General features: G+C 44.6%; 1 protein-coding gene and 1 long non-coding RNA gene across 2 annotated transcripts in view; one reads left to right on the top strand and one right to left on the bottom strand.

The window, feature by feature from the left end:
* LOC150011160 (uncharacterized) overlaps nucleotides 1-5,091 on the bottom strand; it is a 32,869-nt gene extending 27,778 nt beyond the window's left edge. The window contains exons 1-2 of the long non-coding RNA XR_016510430.1: nucleotides 5,034-5,091; nucleotides 4,244-4,383 (exon numbers count right to left, since the gene is read on the bottom strand). This is a non-coding gene — a long non-coding RNA (uncharacterized LOC150011160). The remainder of the gene's footprint in view (nucleotides 1-4,243; nucleotides 4,384-5,033) is intronic.
* The window catches only part of STAB2 (stabilin 2), a 125,839-nt gene that overhangs the window by 47,219 nt on the left and 54,928 nt on the right, over nucleotides 1-23,692 (top strand). The window contains exons 20-34 of the mRNA XM_090272601.1: nucleotides 1,478-1,564; nucleotides 2,588-2,674; nucleotides 3,818-3,929; nucleotides 6,403-6,583; nucleotides 8,323-8,401; nucleotides 9,638-9,796; nucleotides 12,613-12,708; nucleotides 13,328-13,420; nucleotides 15,947-15,994; nucleotides 17,348-17,484; nucleotides 17,918-18,029; nucleotides 20,214-20,291; nucleotides 22,285-22,383; nucleotides 22,472-22,579; nucleotides 23,449-23,580. Coding sequence (XP_090128727.1) covers nucleotides 1,478-1,564; nucleotides 2,588-2,674; nucleotides 3,818-3,929; nucleotides 6,403-6,583; nucleotides 8,323-8,401; nucleotides 9,638-9,796; nucleotides 12,613-12,708; nucleotides 13,328-13,420; nucleotides 15,947-15,994; nucleotides 17,348-17,484; nucleotides 17,918-18,029; nucleotides 20,214-20,291; nucleotides 22,285-22,383; nucleotides 22,472-22,579; nucleotides 23,449-23,580 — 1,608 coding nt within the window. The remainder of the gene's footprint in view (nucleotides 1-1,477; nucleotides 1,565-2,587; nucleotides 2,675-3,817; nucleotides 3,930-6,402; nucleotides 6,584-8,322; nucleotides 8,402-9,637; nucleotides 9,797-12,612; nucleotides 12,709-13,327; nucleotides 13,421-15,946; nucleotides 15,995-17,347; nucleotides 17,485-17,917; nucleotides 18,030-20,213; nucleotides 20,292-22,284; nucleotides 22,384-22,471; nucleotides 22,580-23,448; nucleotides 23,581-23,692) is intronic.

Below are 23,692 nucleotides of genomic sequence, written 5' to 3'. Positions count from 1 at the left end.
GTGACTCCTGTGTGCCAGACATTGTTCTAAAAGCTTTATGCAGCAAATCTCTGAGGTAGGTAGATGATTATCATAACCATTGTATCATCAAGAAACTAAGATAAAGAAATATAAAACACCTCACACCAGGTCACTCAGCTGACACGTGACAGAACCATGATCCCACATTGCCTCAGCCCAAAGGAGGAGGAAAAGAAGAAAGAGAGATGAGACACTCGGGTTGGAGCCAAAAGAGCCTTGACACTGCCCCCCTCAGGCTTCCATGGTTGACACTTGGTTGATGATCCTGAGGTCCAACTAGAGGACTGAAGATTCCTTCCTCAGTAAATACATCTAAGATTTTAGGATCTTATAGTCTGCAACGTTCTCAAAGCTTTCTTCTTGAGCAAAAGCCTAAGATGAAGGAGTAAGTTCAATATCGACATTTATTTAACATAAAATCTGAGCCAGGGACTAATGCTTCTGTTGTCCCACTTCATGGATTAGGCAGCTGAGGCCCATAGAGATGCCATGATGTGCCTGTCATTTCCTAAAGTTAGTATAATATGTGACAAGGCGGGTCCCATTCTCTGAAGCTGCCACCTACTAGCAATGTTGCTTAGAAAAAGAACAACCTATCTGGGCTTCAACTTCCTCATCTATAAAAAAGGGATGAAAAATATCCACATGGAGTTGAAAATTGATAACCTTATAAGTGCAATGTGTCCAACCCTAGTAAGTTCTCAATAACTTGTAGTTCTAGATAATTATGAATAGGCATTGGGGTTAGAGAATGGAAGGATGCATTTACACCTGCCCCTACCCCCAAGAGAAAAATCAGATTATCACTATTTTAGTGGAGGGGTATCTTTCTAAAATTAGAGATAGACTCTTGGGCCCTGGCTGCTGTGGCTCAGTGGATTAAGCATCGACCTGCGAACCAAGTGTCACTGGTTCGATTCCCAGTCAGGGCACATGACTAGGTTACATGTCAGGTCCCCAGTCAGGGGCACGTGAGAGGCAACCACACAGTGATGTTTCTCTCCCTCTCTTTCTCCTTTCCCTCTCTCTATAAATAAACAAACAAACAAACAAACAAACAAATAAATAAATAAAATTGGAAAAAATAAAAATAAAATAAATGTTAGAGATAGATAGATGCTCTACTGACTCCAAAATTTCTATCTAAGAGGAGCTTAGGGATGGCAATTGATTGAAAGCAGAGGCTAAACCATATCCAAGATGAACAGCAAAGTATTCCCTGATGTCTGCCGTGGGATGAGAGTGGGCATAAAGGTACATGTGTCCTGGCACAAACCCTGGCCTGTAGTCTACCAAGCTCTGACGGGGACCCACATGGGCCAGTGTGCCCTAGAGAAGCTCCTTGATGTCGCTGGTAAAATGGAAGTAGAATGTCTGGTGTTCGTAGACACTGTGCAATGCCCAGAGGACCTGGAAAGGCAGACAGCAATGTTTTTTCTCATTGGCTTTCCTCCAGGCCCTCTTCATAAAAGGATGTCTCTACACGGGCAGAACCAGGACCCCCAAGACTGGCTGTGCCGTGCTCTGTAATGCCACTGTGACGGTGAGGAGCGGGTGCGGCTGGGCCCTCATCCAGGCCACCAGGGCTCACACAGAAGCCATTAGGCTGGGCAGTGCCAAGGCCACACTCATGAGCCCCAGGTTCTGGGCAGTCACAAGTTGCTTGGGTAGCATTGGCAATGTCTTCCTGAAAAGGGATCAAAGGGTGGATTCTCTACCTAGCAGCCAGGTCACCCTCTTCCCTGCATTCACCTCGCCTGTGGTACCTTCTCACTTTTAATTTAGAGCCCACGCTCTCATTGCCTCCCACACGCAGCCCACCCACTGTCTCCGACCTGCCTCTTACCCTCAGCCCCACTGTGGGGTGCGCGTCCTGGCCATTCCCAACCTCAGAATGCTCTTCTAGATTTTCTCGGGGCTGAGGTGTGTTTCAAGCCTCCTTTTAAGTCTCACCCCCTCCATCACCACCCAGTCCGCTGTGGCCGCCCCCGTCCCCCCCACCCCTACCTTCACCTGCTGCCACTTTATTGTTGTACTTCGTTTTCCCAGTTCTGAAATCCCCTCTTTTTCTCCTCCTCCCCTCCCTCCCCTCTCTTCCTCCTCTTTCTTCTTTCTTATGTATTGTCCCTTCCTGATCAGATAGAACATAGACCCATGAGCATAAGCCTTTATCTGTCTTATTCACATGGTACCAGAGCCAAGCAGACCCCCATGGCCAGCCCTCCGTGGACTTGTGGAGAACAGGTGCCTGAGCACCAGCCATAACATCACCTGCAAAAGAAAAGCTGAGCCCTGGCTGCTGTGGCTCAGTGGATTGAGCGTTGGCCTGCGAGCCAAGTGTCGCTGGTTCGATTCCCAGTCAGGGCACATTACTAGGTTGCACGTCAGGTCCCCAGTTGGGGGCACAAGTGAGAGGCAACCACACAGAAAAAAAAAAAAAGAAAGAAAAAGAAAAGCTGAGCTCCTAATGGGAGACGGGGGTTATGCTGTTGTGATAATAATAGACATTAAGGAATCAGCACTCTGCTTTGGATTTTCAAAGACAACAGTGCATTTTGTTTCTCAGGTGCCGAAGTGCTGCAAAGGTTTCTATGGTCGCAGCTGCAGCCAGTGTCCGGGAGGCTTCTCAAACCCATGCTCAGGAAACGGACAGGTGATAAGGACAGTCCCTGTTGCGTATGTTTTGATAAATGCTGAGGTTGACCTTTCTTAAGTTGACAAATGATTTTTCAAACCCCTGAACCAAGAAATGATACAATGCTGGCCACTATTCCCAGGAAGTACAAATAAAACAGATCAGTTACTAAAAGAACAGGTATCTACATGTGAAGGAATCTTGCCTGGGAAGAAAGGGTGAGGGTAGGGTAGAGAGATGTCACTTCTACTGGTTGCTGTTCTACTGCTGACTGCATGACCTTGGGCCATTTGACAAGGCTCATGGGAGATAGTAGGGTTGGCTGACTCTTTAAGATTCCTTCTAGGACTAAGATTTTATGATACTTAAAAAAAAGTCACTACCCAACGATTGCTTTTTTTTTTTTTAACCTTATCTCCAAAACCTAGTGAACCATAAAGGCCAACATTTAATTCACTTAGCTTAGAGGCCAGAGCTAAATAAATGAAGGTTAAAAAGAAAAGAAGCCATGGTTCATATGGAAAAAGCATAGATCTGTGCCTTTAAGACATTCACATTTAAAATATGGCTCTTTCAAGGGGAAGGAAAAACCATGCAACCACATGTGGAGACACCACATAGGCAAGGAGATGAGGACAGAGCTGGTATTAATTAATTACCACAGCTGGGTGGTCCGGAAGGCACCCACGCCCAACCCTGATGAGTGTTGATCATTGGAAATCTAACCTTGAAATGGCTGGGGAGGTAGGAGGCAAAAATATTTACGACCGAAGGAAGAAACACTGCATTGTGAAGTCATAGATCTGAGCACGTGAGAATCTGGGAAGAAAAGCCAGTCGCGATTCCGGAGGTCAGTGCCTTGTCATGCCATCCCGTAGGCATTGTTTGGAGGTTCCCAGATCCCACTGTGACTCTCCTCTCTGCCTTGAATGACTTCCCTTAAAGTTCTAAATCCTAGCTTGGGACCCCAGACTTGTCACTGAAGCTTCCTACCTGATACCAACATGACTCCACTGTCCACAAAGGGGCCCAAAGAGTCATTTCAAGCAGGATTTAATCTGAGTTCCAAGAAGTCAGGTCATGCAACAGAAGTGTCTGGGACCCCTTTTAGGGGTGGGCATGTGTTGTCCTGGCAGCCCACGGGACTGTCTTTGCTCTCAGTGCATAGATGGCATCGGTGGCAATGGAAGTTGCATCTGCCAGGGTGGCTTCAAGGGCTCCCAGTGCCAGTTCTGCTCGGATCCCAACAAATACGGACCTCGGTGTGACAAAGGTAAGTGGCACTTCCAGAGCTTCCCTCTGCTCCTCAGGCAGGCTCCCCGCTGTACCGCAGCAGGCAGACAGTGCAGGTCGGCATCCTGCGCCCATTTGCTTGGCAAATGCCCTCATCACAGGGCATCTCCTAACGCTGAGTTCTGAAACTGTGGCAGGGGCCAGAGTGCTGGGCCCCTCCACAGAGCGTCTGGGAAGAGGACCCGGGGTGGTATTTGAGAATTTGCATTTCCAACAAGCTCCCTGGGAAGGCTGACCACTGCTGGTCCAAGGACCACACTTTCAAAACCAGGCTCTTAAAGTTTCTCCACATACCTGAAGTGACCGTGGGCTCCACACCAAGGAACAGACTTGCTCCCTGCCTTCCAAGCAGTCTGCTCCCATCAGTTCCTCTCTGTGCAAAATGTGGGACCTTGGGCACGTAAGTACATTCCTCTAGGGCTCAGTTTTCTCATCTATATAAAATGGGGATAATAATATTAACTACCTCACACGATTGGTACAAGTTTTACATGGAAAGCACTTGCCTTAGAACAATGTCTAGCACATAGTACGCACTACGAATACGCTAGCTTTTATTATTATCTATTATTGTTGCTGCTGTTGCTATTATTCTCAGTTCAGTGACATAAAATGTCAAGAAGCCTATAGGAGATGTAGAAAGTTCCACTACAACAGACAATGAAAAAATGCAGTTATATAATCCTAGAAAATATTCATTAAAATGACATTATGTGTTCATTTATGTATATAAATATATTTAGATACGTACTTCTAAGCTAAGATTAGAACTTAAAAAGAATAAAGGGAATGGATCAGAGCTGGCTGTGAAGTCAAACCCAACTGAAGTTAAATCTCCACCGAGCTACTTACTGGCCATACTCCTTTAGAAAAAGTCTCTCATTAAGCCTCAATTTTCCCACCTATAAAATGAAGATAACACTGGTATCCACTTCATGCACCATTGATTAAGTTAGACCATAATTTAGGGATTTAGCACAGAACTTGCCCCCAGCAAATAATGAATAAATTAAGCCACTGTTACCACTGCTGCTACTAACTTCACTCATTTATTACAAAGCACACAAGCCTTCCCCTCTCTTACCTTGCTTTGATCTTCACAGCTACCTCTTACAAGGGACAGGAAGCCAGAGCACCACACTCAGGGCTGCTGGTCCTAGTTCAATGTTCTTTTGCCAAATAAGGTTTCGGAGAAAAGAAAAACAGGGTTTCTTCCAAAGCCTGCGAACATTGCCGTTCTTAGGAGACCAGTGGGGCAGGCTGCTGAGGCTGGGGGGCAGCGGCACTGGGCTTCCTGCTCGGACGCCACTCGGTCCAGGTCTGGGGCTGCCTGCCGTCTCAGGCAGGGGAGCCTCCTTTCTGGGGTCTTCTTCCTTGCTCATTAAGCCCTGACTTGCTTAAAAGTTTATGAAAAAGTCTTTTTTGTTTTAAATCTAGCCATGCTTTTCCAGCCCCTTCCCTGTGTTTCTCTTCTCTTTCCTGGATGTTGGCTCCAAGCACACAAACTAATTCCTACCCCGTCAGTCCCTTCAGGGGCAAAATCACAGGTTCCTTTATTTCTGACCAGTTTCGAGCCCCCAAGTCTCTGCTTCCTCCCTTTCAGAATCATTCACTTCTGCAGATCTAAGAGCTTGAGTCCGATAAGCTGTCTCACACTGCAGTTTTTAAATACCTATCACCAAAAGCAAAGTAAGCTGCTAAAGTTTAAAATGACAATGGGCATGTGGAAATGCCAGTGAATATACTGATCTGTTATGTTTATACATGGTCACTAACAGAAATGGACTTTGAAGACCCAAGTTCAAGTCCATGCTTGGAAACCAAGCAGCCAGTTAGGCAATTTGCGTCACCTCTCTGGGCCTCGGTTTTCTCATCAGAAAAACGGGATGATAGAAGCGCATACCTTGTGAAGCTGCTGACTGTTAACGAGATGGTACAGGTTAAATGCTGGCCCAATGCCTAGAACAAGGCCAGTGTGCAAATACTGACCACCATTACAATTGGTTTGCTGTGAGGGAGAGTGGAGAAGAAATATGTAAGCTAGCACCAGTGGCCACGCCGGCATGACAAATCACTTCCATTTATTCCAAAATGTCTTCACGCAAAGGTGCGATGTTTCCAGGCTAAACTCTCCAACCACGAAGTAGGTGAAAGTTGAGTTCCTTGGCTGCTGTCACGCCATTGCAACCCTCCCTGGGCACCCCCCCCAGGTTCCCCCACGTACATGGAAAGCACCCCTGAGTCCAGGTTTTTCTCTTCCTTGATGGGACAGTCAACCTCACCAAGAGACCCTAAGAAATAGCATCCCGAGCATTTCCCTGATCAGCCTCGGGTTCTGCTCTGACAGGAGTGAGTGGGAGTAAGGGGAGCAGGTCCTTGTCTTCCATGACCCATGTGCCCCAAGACTAAGCTTGTCCCCCAAGCCCTGAAGGTTGCTCTTCCTTCCCTTTCAGAATGTCTCTGCATGAATGGAAAATGTGATAACCGGATTGACAGCGACGGGGACTGCCTCTCCGGCACGTGCAGACAGGGCTCTGCAGGCAGATTCTGTCACAAGCAGACCTCAGCCTGTGGGCCCTACCTGCAGCTCTGTCACCTCCATGCCACCTGCCAATACAGCAATGGGAGAGGAAGGTAGGTCCAGGGAGGGGGTTACCACCCTTAATGGCCAGTGACCATTGTGTTACCTATGGACAGACCCAACCCATACACTGAAGCATGTTGTCTTCAGCTGGCAGTGTGGCGTTTGTGGAGAAAACCTCAAAGTAAGCTGGGTTTGAATTGCTGCACTCCCTCCTTTGAAACGTATCAGCTGTGTGACTTTGGGCAAGTTACTTAACCTCTCTGAGCCTCACTTTCCTCAACAGTACATAAGGGTGATGCTACCTACCTAGCAGGGCAGTTTTGGAGATTGTAAATGCACCCAGTACCAGAGCTAGCATATCACAGATATTTAGTCATGGAAACTATAATTATTATCATCACTCATGTGAAGGAAATGAAGATTTGTCCACCAACTTTCCAAGCCTTTAAAAAACATCTTTACTTCCTAACGTCATTAATAATAATTCCCCTGTTAAAGGCATCTTACAGGAAATTGTGTCTTTGGTCATTGAATCATTATTTGTTTCCTTAATGATAACATACTCAGTGGGCTTGGAGAGAACATTTTCTCCCCAGTCATATTTGGTTCAAAGTCAGTAACCAACCCCCACATTTTCTGGGAAATGCAGACAATGTTTGGATTCTTGGCCTTATTTTGACAGCACATTTCTTAATTTGAAATTACATAGCTATATGCTTACCTGCTATGGTCCGTCTCTCCCACTAGGACCGTGGGCAGCATGGGACCCGTGACTGTCCTTTTTCTTCCACAGTTTATGATGGAAATGCATCTTCCTAGGGGTTAAAATCTATATCAGTGCATAAGGCAAAAACTCAAGTTATCAAAATTACCCATAAAACCTCTTAAATCACCCACAAAGGACTGTGGCTGTAGGTCTGTATACACTATATAAACTTAAGTAAGTCAGTGTTGGAAGAGGTCAAACGATGTCTTCATTTGGGTGCCAGATAAAGTATTTAGTTCCTCTAAGGGACTTGATACATGAAATATATTATTTTATTTTTGTGAGGCACACAATTTGCAGTAAGAACATGGGGGTATAACGGACCCACAGGGAGTCCCAGTACCTATCGTAAGGCCACCAATAAATATTGGTTGAATAAGTGGCCCTGCATTTAATAGTGAGGTTATCATGGTGGAACATTTTGAGAGGAGTATCTGAAAGGGTAAGAGGTCAGTCAACTATTTCAATTCACAGAATGAGGCACCTGAGAATGTTGTATGTGGTAGGGGGGTTACTTAAGGGACTAGAAAAGGGAGAGAAGGGAGGTCTCGTGTGACTCATTTCACATAGTTTAAGGCCTGTTGCATAGGGAAGAGGGTGGAGCTATTTTCTGCCAAATCAGAGATAATAACTAGAATTATAAAGAGGCAGATTCCAGTCCACTATGAGCAGAAAAGCTGGCAGATGTTGAGCCTTAAAAAGTTCCCATGCCCTGCTAAATGCTCCCCATGTATTAGCTCATTTAGTCTTCACCATGGCCTTAGGAAGGAAGCGGTGTGATTAGACCCACTTTCCAGATGAGAAAACAGAATCTTCCAGAGGTTAAGGGACTCACCCAGGGTCCCACGACTGCTGAGAGGTGGGGCCTGGATTCCCACCGAGGTCTGCCTGACTGCAGACCCCAGAAATTCCTGTAACCACCTTGGTACCTAAGCCATGCCCTGAACCCCTGGCTGGCTGGCTTGTTCCGGTGGTTGGTGCGTATATTTCTGGGGCTGATTCTGTGCATCCCTCTTGTTGCAGCTGTGTTTGCAACCCAGGATATAAAGGGGATGGAATCCTCTGTGTAGAGGACAGCCCTTGTGTGAGGTGCGACAAAAACGTGAGTGTTGTTTTTTATTTCTAAACGTCTTGGATATTTTTGGAAATTCTGAAGGAAGAAGGCCTTTCCAAAAGGCAGGGTCTGATGGCTTTTCACTGCATGAGGCACTTTTGTTTAAACCTTGCATTTTAAAGATGGTGCCAGGTACCTTCTGTGAGGCTCCACTTCCTAAATGCACATGTGCAGGGGGTTTGGGGCTCTTAAAATCACAGACTGAAAATCAGCAATTGAGGTCCTTAGTATTAAGCTCTTGATTCCGATTCCAGTTTCCAAGCCACTTTACTGTATGCAATCTCACTTATTCTCCCACCAAACCCAATGAAGCAAATTGTGTTATCCCCATCTTACCAATTAGGAAACTGTAGCGTGGAGACATGAAGTGACTCACCCTAAGTTCTGTGTAGCCGAACCCCCCCTCCCGTTGTTTTCACTAATACCTTTACCCCTTGCCTGCCATTGCTTTCATTAATATATTTTGAATATCAACACCACCACCTGGCCATCGTCACCTTCATCCTTTACCCACAGACTAATAACTGGTCTCCCTGCTGCCTCTCTTGACTATCCATAGTCCAGTCATTGTCCACCCCCAGCCAAAGTGGCCTGAAGTCAATCATACCCCTGTTTCTCCCATGCTGAAAGCCCCTCAGGAACTCCCCCTGGCTCTAAGGATGAAATCAGATGCAAATGCCTCAGCCCAGCCCATGAGACTCCCCTTGGGCTACTCACATCCACCTAGACAACCTCATCACAACAACTTACCTTGTACATCTCTTCCTCTCACCCTGTCTTTTGACCTTCTGGTGTGGTCATCCTAAGAAAAGGTACAGTGATTAGAAGCTTGGGGTTCAGCATCACATAGAACTGGGTTTAATAACTCTTTGTAGCCGTATGACCTTGGGCAAGTTACTTAGCTCCTGTGAGCCTCAGTTTGCTTATCCACAATAACAATACCTTCCTCAAAATAATGGCGTGCACATACAAAATACTAAGAAGAGTCCCTGGCTCAATAAAATGACAGTGATGTTAGTGGTGACCAGCTCCAAACAATTTTGCTCTTGAAACCATCTCATCTCTCCCATTGAACTCAATGTAAATGTGTGCTTTAATTATTTCCGTTGAACTGCATGCAAATATGTGTTTCTAGAATGTACCTCAGAAAATCCTTTTTTGCTTTTGGAATCATGCAGCTGGACTAAGGTTTCCAAAGTTTTGCTTCTTTATTTCCTCCTGCAGGCAGAATGCCTCGAAACTAGGGATGGGTCCGCCATCTGCCTGTGCTTTGAGGGATGGATGGGGGACGGAATACACTGCTCAGAGGTCAACTATTGCCTGCTGCCCGGAGCTGGTGACTGCGATGACCATGCAACCTGCGTGTACCTGGGCCCTGGGGTGGTAGGCGTGCCATGGCAGAGAGCAAAGGAAGCTTTTTCTCCTCTAGACATAAAAGTGCCTCTGGAAACTGCCAATCTGTTCTTTGTTTCTATGATCTTGGTTTTGAGTGCTTTGTTTTGTTATTTTCCACATATAAGTAAGATCATACAGTATTTGTCTTTCTTTATCTAACTTACTTCACTTAGCGTAATGCCTTCAAGGTCCATCCATATTGTTGCAAATGGCAAGATTTTATTCCTTTTTATGGTTGAATAATATTCCCGTGTGTGTATGTCTCCCATTTTATTTATCTGTTTGTCTGTCAATGGACACATAAGCTCATTTCTTCATCTTGCCTATTGTAAATAATGCTGCAGTGCACATACCTTCTTAGGTTGGTGTTTTGATTTCTTCAGATAAATGCCCAGAAGTAGAATTGCTGAATCATATGGTAGTTCTACTTTTAATTTTTTAGTAACTTCCATCTTTTTTTCACAGTGGCTGCACCAGTTTACTTTCCCATCAACAGAGCACAAGGTTTCCCTTTTCTGCATATTATCACCAACCTAGTTGTTTCTTGTCTTTTTGTATGACAGCTGTTCTTACAAGTGTGAATGATCTCTCATTGTTGTTTTGATTTGTATTACCCTGATGATCAGTGATGTGAACATCTTTTGATATATCTGTTGGCCATCTCTAGATCTTCTCTGAAAAAAAAAAGTCTATTCAGAGCTTCTATACATGTTTTATTTAGATTGTTTGGGGTTGGTTTTTTTTAATATTGAGTTGTTAAGAGTTTTTATACTTTTTTATATTAATCCCTTATCAGATACGATTTGCAAATATTTTCTCCTACTCAGGTTGCCTTTTCATTTTGTTGATGGTTTCCTCTGCTGTATAGAAGCTTTTTAGTTTGACGTTGTCACACATTTATTTTTGCTTTTGGTGCCACATAGGTACAATTATTAGTATTTCTTATACTAAATGCTTTGCTCACATGACACAGAAAATAAATCATGGTTTGAGATTCATACCCAGACCGTCTGACTCCAGAGCTTCCCTCTTAATCACACCCTTGCTTTATATTTCTGTAGCACTGCAGTTTATAGGTCACTTTCACTTAGCCTCATCTAAGAGAGACTGAGGCAGGAAAAGCTACTGCTTAGGAATTTATCCAATCCAGGAGAGGTGGTAACAACTGTACTAGGATTGCAGCCATGGAGAAGTACTAATCGTGCCTTGGCCAGGTGGCCCAGTTGGTTGTAACATCATCCCATGCACCAGAAGGTTGCAAGCTCAATTTCTAGTCAGGGCACATACCTAGGCTGTGGGTTCGATCCCTGGCCCAGCACATACAGGAGGCAATCAATTGATGTTTCGCTCTCTCACTCTCTCTCTTTCTCTCTTCTTTCCTCTCTCTCTGAAAAATCAGTAAACATATCCTCAGGTGAGGATTTAAAAAAAAACAACAACAAAGTACTAATCATGAAAGAGCTCACTGCAGTCTTATAGCTCACCAAGGATTTAGCAAACAAATTGCATTTATTTTTGACTCACGTGAGTTGCCAAATGGTATTTGAGAAAGAAAAAAGATTTCTCAGTATCTGTATTAGTTTGCTAAAGCTGCCATAACAAAGTGTCACTAACTGGGTGGCATCGAACAACAAAACCATACTGTGTCTTAGCTCTGGGGGCTAGAGGTCCAAGATCAAGGTGTTGGCAAGTTAGACTCCTTCTAGGGGCTCTGAAGAAGAATCTGTTCCATGCCTATCTTCTAGCTCTGGGTGGTTCACTGGCCATCTTCAGTGTTGCTTGGCTTACGCATGCATCACAGTGATGTCTGTCTCCATGTTCATGTGGCATTCTCCCTTCATGTGTGTCTGTCCAAATCTCCCCTTTTTTATAAGGACACCAGTCACGTTGGATTAGGGATCAAACCTACTCCAGTATGATTTCATCTTTTTTTATGTTTTTTTTTTTAATTCAACCTTTATTGGATTTGTTCCCATTATCATTTAGCCCCTTGTGCCCCCCGCCCCCAAACAACCACACTGTTGTCCATGTTCATGAGTCCTTTTTTCCTTTTTGCTCAATTCCTCCTCTCCCCGCAAGCTCCTCTCCCACTAGTAAACTAATTACGTAATAACAATCTTCTTTCCAAATAAGGTCACATTCACATTTGGAGGTACTGGTTGTCCGTGTAGAGGCAACGCCTTACTCAGATTCGCCTACTCAAAGGGGGTGCCTCTCTTAAATTACACAAAGTGCCTTTTAGTCTAGCAATGGCCCTGTGCATGGAGCTCCACCAAGTGGATACCTGGTGGCTCACTTAATCTTTCCCTCTTAGATGGAGGAGCCAATTTTTCCAATGGGATGCTCCTTAGAGTCTAAGTTCTCTGAGGCTCTCCATATGGCCCTTCTGGAGCAGTAAATTCAATATGAGGCCTGGTCAGTGTGTTGTCCCATAAACTGAAAGGTCACAGGTTTGATTCCCAGCCAGGGCACATGTCTGGGGTATGGGTTCAGTCCTCAATCGGGGCTCATGCGAAAGGCAAGTGATCACTGTCTCTCTGTCACATCAGCGTTTCTCTCCCTTCCTTCCTCTCTCTAAAGTCAATAACTATGTCCTCCAGTGAGGATTTTTTTTAAAATTAAAGCACCAAGAAACGATCAGGTTGAGAAATTTAATGTGGAATGTGGGTGACCGACAGCTCTAGAAGCTGAAGTCTAAGAAAAAGCCAGGGTTTCCGTAGCTCACGTCTCAGCACCACAGGAGGCCAAGGCATGGAAGGCCGCAGTTTTCTGTAACCCCTTTGCCTCTGCTCTTGGAATTGCAGCACAAGTGTGAGTGCAATGAAGGATATCGAGGCAGCGGAACTCATTGTGAACCAATACCGTCATGCTTGGGACGAACTAAGGAATGTCATTACCTGGTGAGTTCCTTGACTTCTTTTAGCCTTGCTCAAAAAAATTACTTGAGAAAGAAATAAAGTTAGCTTATTTCTTATCCGAGCCTAGAAATGGGTTCCAGATCTCTCTTACTGCCAAAGGGGGTCGGTCCCTAAGCAGAATGGGAGCAGTTATTGTAACTTTCACTCCATGCCAAAGTTTGGAAGCACCACCATATAGATGATTGCCAGATAATATACAGGACCCCCAGCCAAATCTGAATTTTAGATACATGACGAATCTTTTGGCAGTCACAAGCATGCCCCCAAGTATTCCATAGGACGTACTGATACTAAAACACATACCTTTTTCTGAAGTTCTAATTAGCTGTGTGTCCTGTGGTTTTCCTTGCTACATCTGGCAGGGAAGAAAAGAAAAAAAAGAAAGGAAAGAAATTAACCGTGATTAAGTAAGAGCTGCACCGAACGTGCAGACCAGAGTCTTTTGTGGTGACTTGGAAGGGCCTGCAGCCTACTTGCACTATCTTTCAACCCCGAATTTGCAGTTCTCACCTTAGGTGGAGCCTGATGTCTTGTGGATGTAACACATATCGAAGTCATTAGTTAGGAAACCAAGCTATTTTTTTCATCTCCGTTTTATCAGGCAACCTGTGAGTTTACTTCTGGCACCTGGAGCTGTGTTTGTCAAGAAGGCTATGAAGGGGATGGCTATGTGTGCTATGGGAACGCAGGAGGGGTAAGGCCTCCGAGAGGAACTCCAGCACAGAATGAGGAAGACAGGTTGCGTCTTTACAATGCTGTTGGCTAGGATGCCTTTCAAGTGCTATACAAACCAGGTGCTCCAGGAGGTTTTATACGAAGCAAGCTGCTTCTCCCAGATGGTGTTGGTACCCCCTGGGTCACATGTGTTCTGTGGGCTGAAGGGAGCTAACTTTTATTTGGCACCTGCTGTGTACCCAGTAGTCCTGGCTTCCTTTTCTAGCATTCTCCCTTTCTCCAGTTCCAAACTTCCCAAATGGAGAACTCACTGGCCTCTGCTGAACTTTCTGTGTGTTCCTGTCTGGGTTGTATGCTTCCTACTGGTGCTCAGAACATCCTGAACTCATCAGAGAGAGAGAGAGAGAGAGAGAGAGAGAGAGAGAGAGAGCGTGTGTGTGTGTGAACACCTTCTGTATACCAGGCATCTTACTAAGTCCTTAACCATGTAGGTAACCCATTTAAACTTCATAGCAACCTCTGAGGTTAATGCTACTATTATGCTCATTTTATAAAAGAGGAAACCGAGAGGCTGAGAAAACTTGCCTAAGGCCCCTCAGCTGCTAAGTGCAGGGCCCAAGCACTTCACCACCATGGAGGGTGTGCTATCAGTGTCGTACATGTCACACCGAATTGTCATTGTGCATACATCTACCTGTCTCCCCTGCAGTGGGCTCTAAATTCTTGAGGGCCGGTCTTCACCTTGTTTCCTATTTCACTCACATGGTTTGTAAAGATTTGTTGAAAAGAGAAATAAACTGATGAATTTTTTTCATCACTTACTTTCTGATCAATTCATTGCAATATGGGGTCTGTCCCTCCTGTCAGCTGAAACTGTTGTCTAGCCAACTCCAGGACCTGCACCCCGCCCAAACTAAGAGCCTCGCTTGGGCTCGGGTCCTTGTTCCCTGAGGCTGGTTGTGCCATCAGACCCTTGGCCTATCTGCCTCTTCATGGTCCTTTCCACCCTTCACTTCACACTGTTCCTTCTATTCAACCTACTGGGCCCAAGAACTATCTCCTGATTCCCAGACTATGGAGCATAGACCCAACATTTTCTCTGCACTGTCCATGGGCCACATTTCCTAAAACCTTGAAACCCTAACACTGCATTCACAATGTCCCTCTCCTCCCCCAGAATACAAGGTGAAGTCCAAATCCTCAGCTTGGTGCTCTGGGCATCTTCCTGCAGGCTCAACTCACTTTTCCTGCAAGGAGCTGAGCTGAGCTGTGACTTTCCCAGCTGCTTACTGGCTCTGTTCCCCGCTCCCAGGGGCCAGCCTCTGGTCTTCCTGCCATCAGTTTAGATCCAGCTTGTCTCCTCCTCTTCCTTAAAGCAGCCCCTTTCAGGAATGACATGAGCATCTCAACTCTTGTACTTATCTGTTTACTCATTTACTTTTTAACTGGAATTTACTGACATACTAAATAGCCTCAACTATTTTCAAAAAGAACTTGAGACAGCACTGGGATTTATTCTTTATGAAATTTGCAGCTTATAATTGTTACCCCATTTTCATGGTGTTAAATGGTTTAAAATGCTTTTTCGTACATTAATGCACATAATACTTACAATCCTGGGGGCAAAGCATCATCATAGTCATTGCTCAGATTAGACATGGGAGCTTTCAGAAGTTCAGTGACTTGCCCAAGATCACACAGCTAGTAAATGGCAGACTTGGGAAAAGAACCCGGTTTCCTGTAACTCAAAGTGCAGAGCTCTCTTTACTCTATCATCCTGAGATGTCACTGATCTGCTAGTCTGTTGATGACCTTTTCAAGTCTTCACTCCCCCAGAACAACTTCACGTTATGTATCAGCAGAAGCCATCTTTTCCCTTTCATCTCTCAAATCCTCCCTTCAGTCCAACCTGGTACCAATTGTGCTGGTTCAGTATCTGTGTTCATAAATAAATTTCATGGGATAAGTTAAAAATAAGCCTGTCCTGCTTGTCAGTGTCTATCTAAGCACTTTAAAAGCATTAATTCCTCCACGTCCCGCATCAGCCCTATGAGTTGGAGCTTTTACTATCCCCATTGTACAGATGAGAACATTGAGGCCCAGAGAAATTAAGTTGCTTGCCTAAGGAACTTTGGCTCCATGTTCCAAGCCACTCCTCAACATTGGCTCTGAAATGGGGTCTTTACTAAGCTCTGCGACCCTCCTTAGGGTTGGGTGGCCATGTTCTTACCACCTGAATTCTGATTTGGAAGAACTTCAGCTTGTTGTTCCATTTGACATTCCTGGAATTTACTGCTCTCCCTCAAATACAGAGGACCATAAAGCCACTGAGCCTGAAAGAAAGGAGCAGCTCTGGCAACAAGGAAATTTCACTGGCTGGAGCACCCGTTCATGTCAGATCAAGGAGGCTGGCAAGGAAGATGAGCCTAGGCCTGGCAGGCTAAGTGCAGGCTACCCAGAAATGTGCTGCAATTGTGTTGCTCATTGTTCCTGCTCTCACGCTCTTTCTTCTCTCTCCCTCTCTCCCCTGCACAACATGAATAAGGAACTGTCATTTCTCCCTGAGGCAGCTCAATTTAACGACTGGGTAAAAGTGAGTACCTTTGTTGGAATTTAACATTGAGAATGTATATAATTTTAGAAATTTGGAATGCATATAATGAAAAACTGAAAATGCAGCTGGTATGAGGAGGGAGAGCCATTGTCTAGAGCAGAGGTTCTCAACCCTGACTGTACTTCAGAATTACATGGGACACGTTTTTTAAAGAGCCATGCCTAGGCACCCACCCCAGGCACCCTGATTTGATTGGTAAGAGGCTTGCCCTGGGTGTCAGTGTATTCCCAGGTGATTCTAACATGAATCTAACATGAACCCAGGGCTAAGAACTTCTGGTCTATGCTAAGCGGGGTGGTCAACTTTTCAACCAATTCAAATACATATATATACATATATATAATATATACATACATATATATATAGCTTCATTCATCACAGGGGTATTTTTTTTTAAGTCAACATAATTCATCACGGTAACTCACCAAGTTAGAGTTGGGATTTATAGCTGGAATCTGAAAACTTTGTGTGTGCTTAGCTCTCAGCCCAACATGCCCAAGAAGTTCTATAACAACGAATCTAGTCCCCAGCTTACCCAGTTGTCTGAATCTCTGTCATCTTTGCCTGTGGGACCAAGGTGGCCAGCTCGGCCAGCCATCCCACAAGTGGCTTATCTCCTTTAACTAGACATGTGCAAAAACAGGAACCTGTCCTGTCAGCACCAGGACAGCTTCCTATTACTTCTTTATGGGGCCTCTCTGACCTCATCACAAGGAAAAGCAGGCACTGAGACTCCTCTTGTGCCTGCTGATTCCACATAGACCAGCCTCGCATGCATACACTTGCCCAGTGGTGTACTGGACCCAGATCATCCCTGTGGGGAATATTGACTCCCCAGAAATCAGCAAACAGTATAAACCGGGGCTTTTTGTTTGCTTGTTTATCCCAGAGAGCCAATTGTTAAACATAAGCATCCCATTGCTTTTATCCACAACTAGCTCTAGGTAAGAATGGAAAGAAGGTAAAGTTGGATCTCAGTCCTCCAGTCTCTCCCATGTTGAAACTGATCCTGTAACCTTCCCACCATACTATGCCAAAAGTTCCGAGGATTGCGCACGCGCACACGTGCACACACATACACAATCCTGTCAAGACTATTCTCTGACTCTTCATTTAGACTAAAGGGCAAAGGACTGATAATACTCAAAGTGTGACTTGATCAGGAAAATTTGCTTTTTGACAAGGCTCACACAATTAAATAAAAGCAAGGATTTGGGAAAGCGGTCCCTCAGACCTTTCCAGTGTCCCTGAAATTACATCAAAGGGAAATGGGTCATCTCTACAAAGCATGAAGGGGGAGTCAGGCCACTGTGTTTTTCTTCTGTGATTCAGATGAGTTCTCTACTTTTCATGCTGTCAGCTGCCTCCGAACTCACTCTCCTTGTGCCTTCCGACGACGCTATTTATGACATGGACCGAAAGGCGAGAGCCTTTTGGTTGTCCGACAAGAATATTCCAACCCTGATAAAGTAGGTATTATGCATTTTATTTCTCATGATATTTTACTGGTGCCACTGTGAACAAGTTCCATGGAGGGAAGCCACATGATCCTTCAGAGTCATGACACTGAGCACGTCCTAGGATTCCCCTCCCCACCCCCCAGGGTGGCAAAATTAACATCATTGACCGCCCACTCTGTGCTAACTGCTTTACATATAGCTCAGTTAATCTTCCTAATAACCTTATGAGGTAGGCATTATAATTATTCCCATTTTACAGATGTGGAAACTGAGGCACAGGATGACTGCATAACTAACTCAAGGGTGCCATGGCTGATAATTGCAGGGGGATATTTTGAATCTGGCAGTCTGGCTCCAGAACCTTTTTTTTTTTTTTTAATTACTCAGTGATACTGCCCCATGCACTAATACTCTTTATCGCCCGGATGGACTGTCATTTTAGATACCATACGCTGTTACGCAAATACAGAGTGGCAGATCTGCAGGCTCTGTCTTCGGATAAGCTGGAAACGTATTTGCAGGGCTCCTTCCTTCACCTGGCGAAGGCAAATGGGGTAAGAGAGCTGTAATTTGTCTGGTTCGGGGAAACATGTCAATTACATTCATATCATACGTTCCAAGTTTTTGTCTCATGGAGATTTCCAAACATGAGCAAAAACAGACTAATAAAACCTCTGATGTCCATGTAGGCACGGCCCCGCTTCAAAAATCATCAACCTATATTGATACACACACAAACACACACACAGTGACGCTGTAGCAGTGATCCTATAAAATGTAGCCCTCTGCCCACTGCTTAGCCACAAGGCCCCTCCTGACAGACCACAGACTGACCCAGAAAGTCCAATATTTAGGTGTTTCTAGGTGAAGGTTATACAGTTTCGCCACTTTGATTTTTATGTATGGGTAACCAAGAGCTTGTTAACTGTAACCTGCTGATTCAGTCATTTCAGGTTACTAAAATTTTATGTGAGTTAGGGCAGTCAGTCAACAAATATTTATTGAGCACCTGCTATGCTCCAGGAAGTGTTTCAGAGTTAGGGTGGTGCCCAGGGAAGAACCAAGCCCTATAGATGCTCACCTTCTGGCACCTACTATAGTGTATCCAGGATTTGGATTTAGTCTTTCCTGAGGAAGTCTGGCTACCCGGCTGCACGTGGCGGTGTCTTAAAACTCTTGCTATGAATCTCACAAGATGAGACTGAAGATTCTACTGCAGAATGAGAACTGCAATATCAGTGGACCATGGGTCACAGTCAAAATGTTTCAGAATTACTGCTTTAAAGCATTTCTACCTTCCTACTCACCTATGTGAGCACTATGAAAAGGATCTATCACTAGTATTACCTAAATGTATGTGCTTCATCAGACAATTCCTTTCAGAAAGCATAAAAGGGTTACATGTGGCCCCATGGATTCTTTACATATTATCATAATTCTTGTGTATTACATATATATATATATATATACATATATATATATATATATACACACACACACCAGATAATTGGGGTTATTTTCTCTCAGTGTTTTAAATCACTGATTCTCTTAGCAAGCATTAAGTGAACACCCAGCCTGGTCATGCTTATCCCAGATTCTGTAGAATAAAAGATAAATCAATCAAGACCTCTGATCAGGAGGGCTAACCATCAAAGGCACGTTTCAATGAGTTTATTCCTATGTGTGATGTAAATGTCTTCCTTTAACCAAAAGAGATGTGCAAGTTGGCCAGGAATGCTTTCCTCAGGGCTTCTGCAGATGTGACTTTGGAGCTGCTCAGGGTGAGACAAGTTCCCTCTGCACCCAAAGTGCCCAGGAGGAACTTAAAATAAAGGGTCATGGTGGGAAGATGAGGAGAAGAAACCAGAGAAACCAGAGATGGTGGAGCCCAGTTGTCATGGTTGGTTGGTGGCTGAGTGGGTAGGTAGGCTGGGTTTTACTGAGCTCCATTCCTCTTGTAATTATTATTCTTGAAAAATAGTTGGATTATGACCAGTAAAGTCAGTTACTGTCTGTATGAGTTTGCTAGGGCTGCAATAACATAGTACCACAGACAGGGTGGCTTAACCAACAGAAATTTTTTCTCTCGCATTTCTGGAGGCTGGAAGTCCAAGATCAAGGTGTGGGGAGAATTTACTCCTTCTGAGGACTGTGGAAAGAGCTGTTCCAGGATGTCTTGTAGATGACTGTCCTCATGTTCGCATGGCATTCTTCCTCTATGGCTATGTCTAGATTTCCTCTTCTTATAAGGACACCAGCCTTACCACATTAAGACCCATTCTAATGATTTCATTTTTACCTGATTACCTCTGTAAAGATCCTACCTCCAAATCAGGTCACATTCTGATATACAAAGGGGTTAGGACTTCAATGTATAAATTTTGGAGAGGAAGCCAAGACAGTCCAAACCACAACATTGTCTACAGTGTTCTTCAAATGCCAAGGTCACTTTAATGACCTCAGCCAGCATTTTTTAATGAAATAGAATGGAGTGGAATAAAATTAATGATCAGCTGCTTCCTACATAGTAGCGGAAAGTACTGCTTCATTTTGATTGTGTGTACATATGTGTGTTTGTGATGTCTACTGGGTCCCAGTTTAAGATATTTCTAACTGTGGATCATGGTCCAAAAGGAGGGAGGTCATTGTTTCTCAGGAAGTGGAAAACCCAGAAATAATGTCAAGCCCTAGGTGTACTCTATGGAGACTCACCTTCCCACTATGGTTTGCATTTACAGACCATCAAAATTGAAGGAGCGTCTATCACCAACGCTGACATTCAAACCTCAAATGGTGTGTTACACATCATCAACAAGGTACAATATTCCATCCTCTCACATAGGTAGCTTCTCTTCCCCTTTTATTTATCCTCTTGGACAGTATCTTTGGCCGGGGCATGGAAGGAAGGTAAGGGTTAATACTTAGCCTTAACATAAAAATAACCTGTAGTGTGTTTCATTACTTTCATTTTAAAACCATTTTGAGGTTCTACTCATTCAATCAGACTCAGTTACTATCTACTCAGCCCATATTTGGCAACAGACCCTATGTAAAGTGTGCCCGCATAGAGTATATTTCTTATGTATGAGAACATCTTACACGGTACACAGAGCCTTGGTACTGGGAAGTCCATATGTCCAGATGGGATATAGTCAAGAACCAGAAAGGCAAGTGCATTATTGCACCCTAAAATAATGGGGTGGATAAAGCTCTAGAAAAATGGAAAAGGGTAGCCCTGGCCAGTGTGGCTCACCTAGTTGGAATATCATCCAATAAACCGAAAGGTCTCAGGTTCAATTCCTGGTCATGACACATGCCTACGTTGTGGGTTCAGTCCCCAGTTAGGCCACTTACAAGAGGTCCCTGGTCAGGACACGTGTGAAAGGCAACCCACCTCCTCTGTGAAGCCTTCCCTGATGATCCCTGCAGTTCATATCACCAAGGCTGACACAATGTCAAGAGGGTAAGTTCTAGAATCATACAGAATTTGGGTTCAGACATTCAGCTAGCTATGTGACCTTGGACAGGTTACATAACCTCTCTGAGCCTCAATTTTCTTCCGCTATGAGGATTAAACAATACCATCTATTGATGTGTGCTGCCTAGCGGATCCTCAGTAAATGTTGTTTTATTCCTTTCTCCTTCCTCTGAGATTCCATGGGATTTCTCATTTTGGTAGTTGTTCCTTATGGACTAGATCCTGAACTCCTATATGATGGCGTATCCTGGAGGAGTGGAGCTGCATCTTTTTTGTGACTCTCATTAGCATAAGCATCTCACCTTGTACACAATCACAACTGGAACCATTGACAGCCCACTAGGGGCTAGGCATTGTGACAAGTATCACGCATCACATTATCTCATTTGATTTTGACGGCACCTGAGAAAGTAGGTGCTATTGTCCTCACTTCCAAAATGAGGAAGCTGAGGGTCCTCGTCGTTAAGTAGCTAGATTGAGGAAGAAGTTACGTGAACAAAATGTTTTGGAGATGCATGTCTACTGATTCAATTTCTCTGACTAGCCTCTGGGTTGCACTGGCTCCCTAAGGATCTCCTTCTACACCTGTCCATTGGCCATTGTGGTCACCTTTGTCAAGGCCACCATGAACAGCTGTGCAGGTTGTGCTTTGCATAAGGGTTCCTGGCCTAAAGGCACCATGAGGCTGAAATCCAGCCCACTTCATTCCCCGAGCCATACGTCCTATTAGCATTACAAACTCTCAGAGGAAAGAGTGCCTTATTTTACATTTGCAGAGGCATTCTAGGGTCTGGCAGTAGCCCTGAAAATTGCATAATGTTCTGTGCAATACCACTAACAAGAAGCAGATGGAAATCACAAGTTTCCAGTGTGATATTGGGTCTGCAATGCCAAATATGAATATAACCACGAAAAAACATCAGATAAACCTGAAATGAAGAACATGTTAGAAAAAAAAAGTTGGGGTGGTGAATGATATTATTCCAAAATGTCAATGTCATAAAAGACAAAGCAAGGCTCAGGAGCCTTCCTGTGTCAAAGGAGACTAAAGACACGTGATAACTAAAACCAATACCCAACCGTAGATTGGATCCTGCACTAGAGAAAACACGGTCAGAAAATACATTATTGGGTCAACTGACAAAATTGCGTCCTATTGGCATTGCAAACTCTCAGAGGAAAGAGTGCCTTATTTTACATTTGCAGAGGCATTCTAGGGTCTGGCAGTAGCCCTGAAAATTGCATAGTGTTCTGTGACATGAACCCATGTATTGGAGAGTTGCAAGTCCTACCAACACCTGCTAACAGAATTTGGGGGCTCCCCTTCCCAGGTTCTGATTCCCGAAAGAAGTCGAAGTGACTCCTTACCAGACCTGCTCACCCGGCTGGAACAGATGCCTGACTATTCCACCTTCCTGGGCTACATCAATGCAAGTACCACATTCTTTGCCTGACCCCCTTTGCTCAGGTTCCTGGGAACAGAAATATGTCATGCACTCTTGCCTCTTTCCATCACAGCAATATCACCTGATGAATATGATAGAAGCTTCTGATGCTTACACAGTCTTTGCACCAAACAACGAGGCCATTGAGAATTACATCCGGGAAAAGAAGATCAAAAATCTAGTAGGTATCAAGAACGATAAGGTGGGAAATTGTTTTCTGGAAGTTCAGACATTCAACATTTTACAATTCATCAATCATGTATCATTTTAATCCTACCAAACCTTCCTTTTCCTATCCAGATATTTAACATAAAGTCGTGAGGACACGCTGTGATACACACACCACCCCCATATACATGCAAGAGGTGCCCATTTACTGTATTTAGGTTCTACTCATGGAAGTAAACATTTGGGTCCATATACACAAGGTGGCAAGAGTCCCAGGAATGTGGATGTGTGTCCACAGGGCACAAGTGTTCACTTGTCCCAAGCCAACACTGTGAGCGCAGGGGTCCCAGTGCAGGGACAACCTGCAGTGACAACACTCCTCAACCTGCTGTGGATCAGCCAGCCAGCCAGCAGTTCCTGGTCTGAGATTGCTCAGGCCTGAGTGAGACCCCAGTCCCATAGGCCGCCCTCTCTGCAGGGGGAACACATCAAGCTCTTTAACACACCCCATCAAACCACCTCTCATGACTCAGAATGTGAAAGGCAGGCTGGGTAGGGGAACTCTCTGTCTTCACAGCAGTTTTTTCCAAAGAAATCACCTTCAGAACCCTCCCCAACCTTTCATGCTGTCAGTCTGAGTTTCCAGATCACCTAGTAAGTTCTTGACAATCCCTCGTGAAAAATGTGCACATTCCTCAAGACGATCTGCCTGAGACTTCATATTTAATGTCTATTGTGCCCTGATGTCTCAGTCAAAACCTCTGGTTCAACAAGCTGTTGCCCCTGTAGTGGCCCACAGTGGCCAACACACCAGAGCAGCCTGGTAAGTGACCAGGGACTGGCTGGCCTATGGGTTGATTTTCAATTCTGTGTGTTGACCAGGAGAAGGACATAGTCAAGCATCATGTGGTCTTGAAGGAGAAACTCCTGAAGAATGACCTGCACAATGGCATGCACCGAGAGAGCATGCTGGGCTTCTCCTACGTCCTGGGCTTCTATGTCCACAACAACCAGGTGCAGTCCTTTCACTTCCAACCCAGGAATGTGTATCTTAGCTCCTGTCATCTGACATCACTTCCATACTAGAATAATCTCACCAGGGCTTCCTAACCCTTATCAACAAAAG

Source organism: Furipterus horrens, unplaced genomic scaffold (genome assembly GCF_987537825.1).
Source record: "Furipterus horrens unplaced genomic scaffold, mFurHor1.1.pri manual_scaffold_4, whole genome shotgun sequence".
Lineage (NCBI taxonomy): Eukaryota > Metazoa > Chordata > Mammalia > Chiroptera > Furipteridae > Furipterus > Furipterus horrens.
Note: the sequence above shows the minus strand (reverse complement) of the source record. Positions and strands in the feature narration are given on the sequence as shown.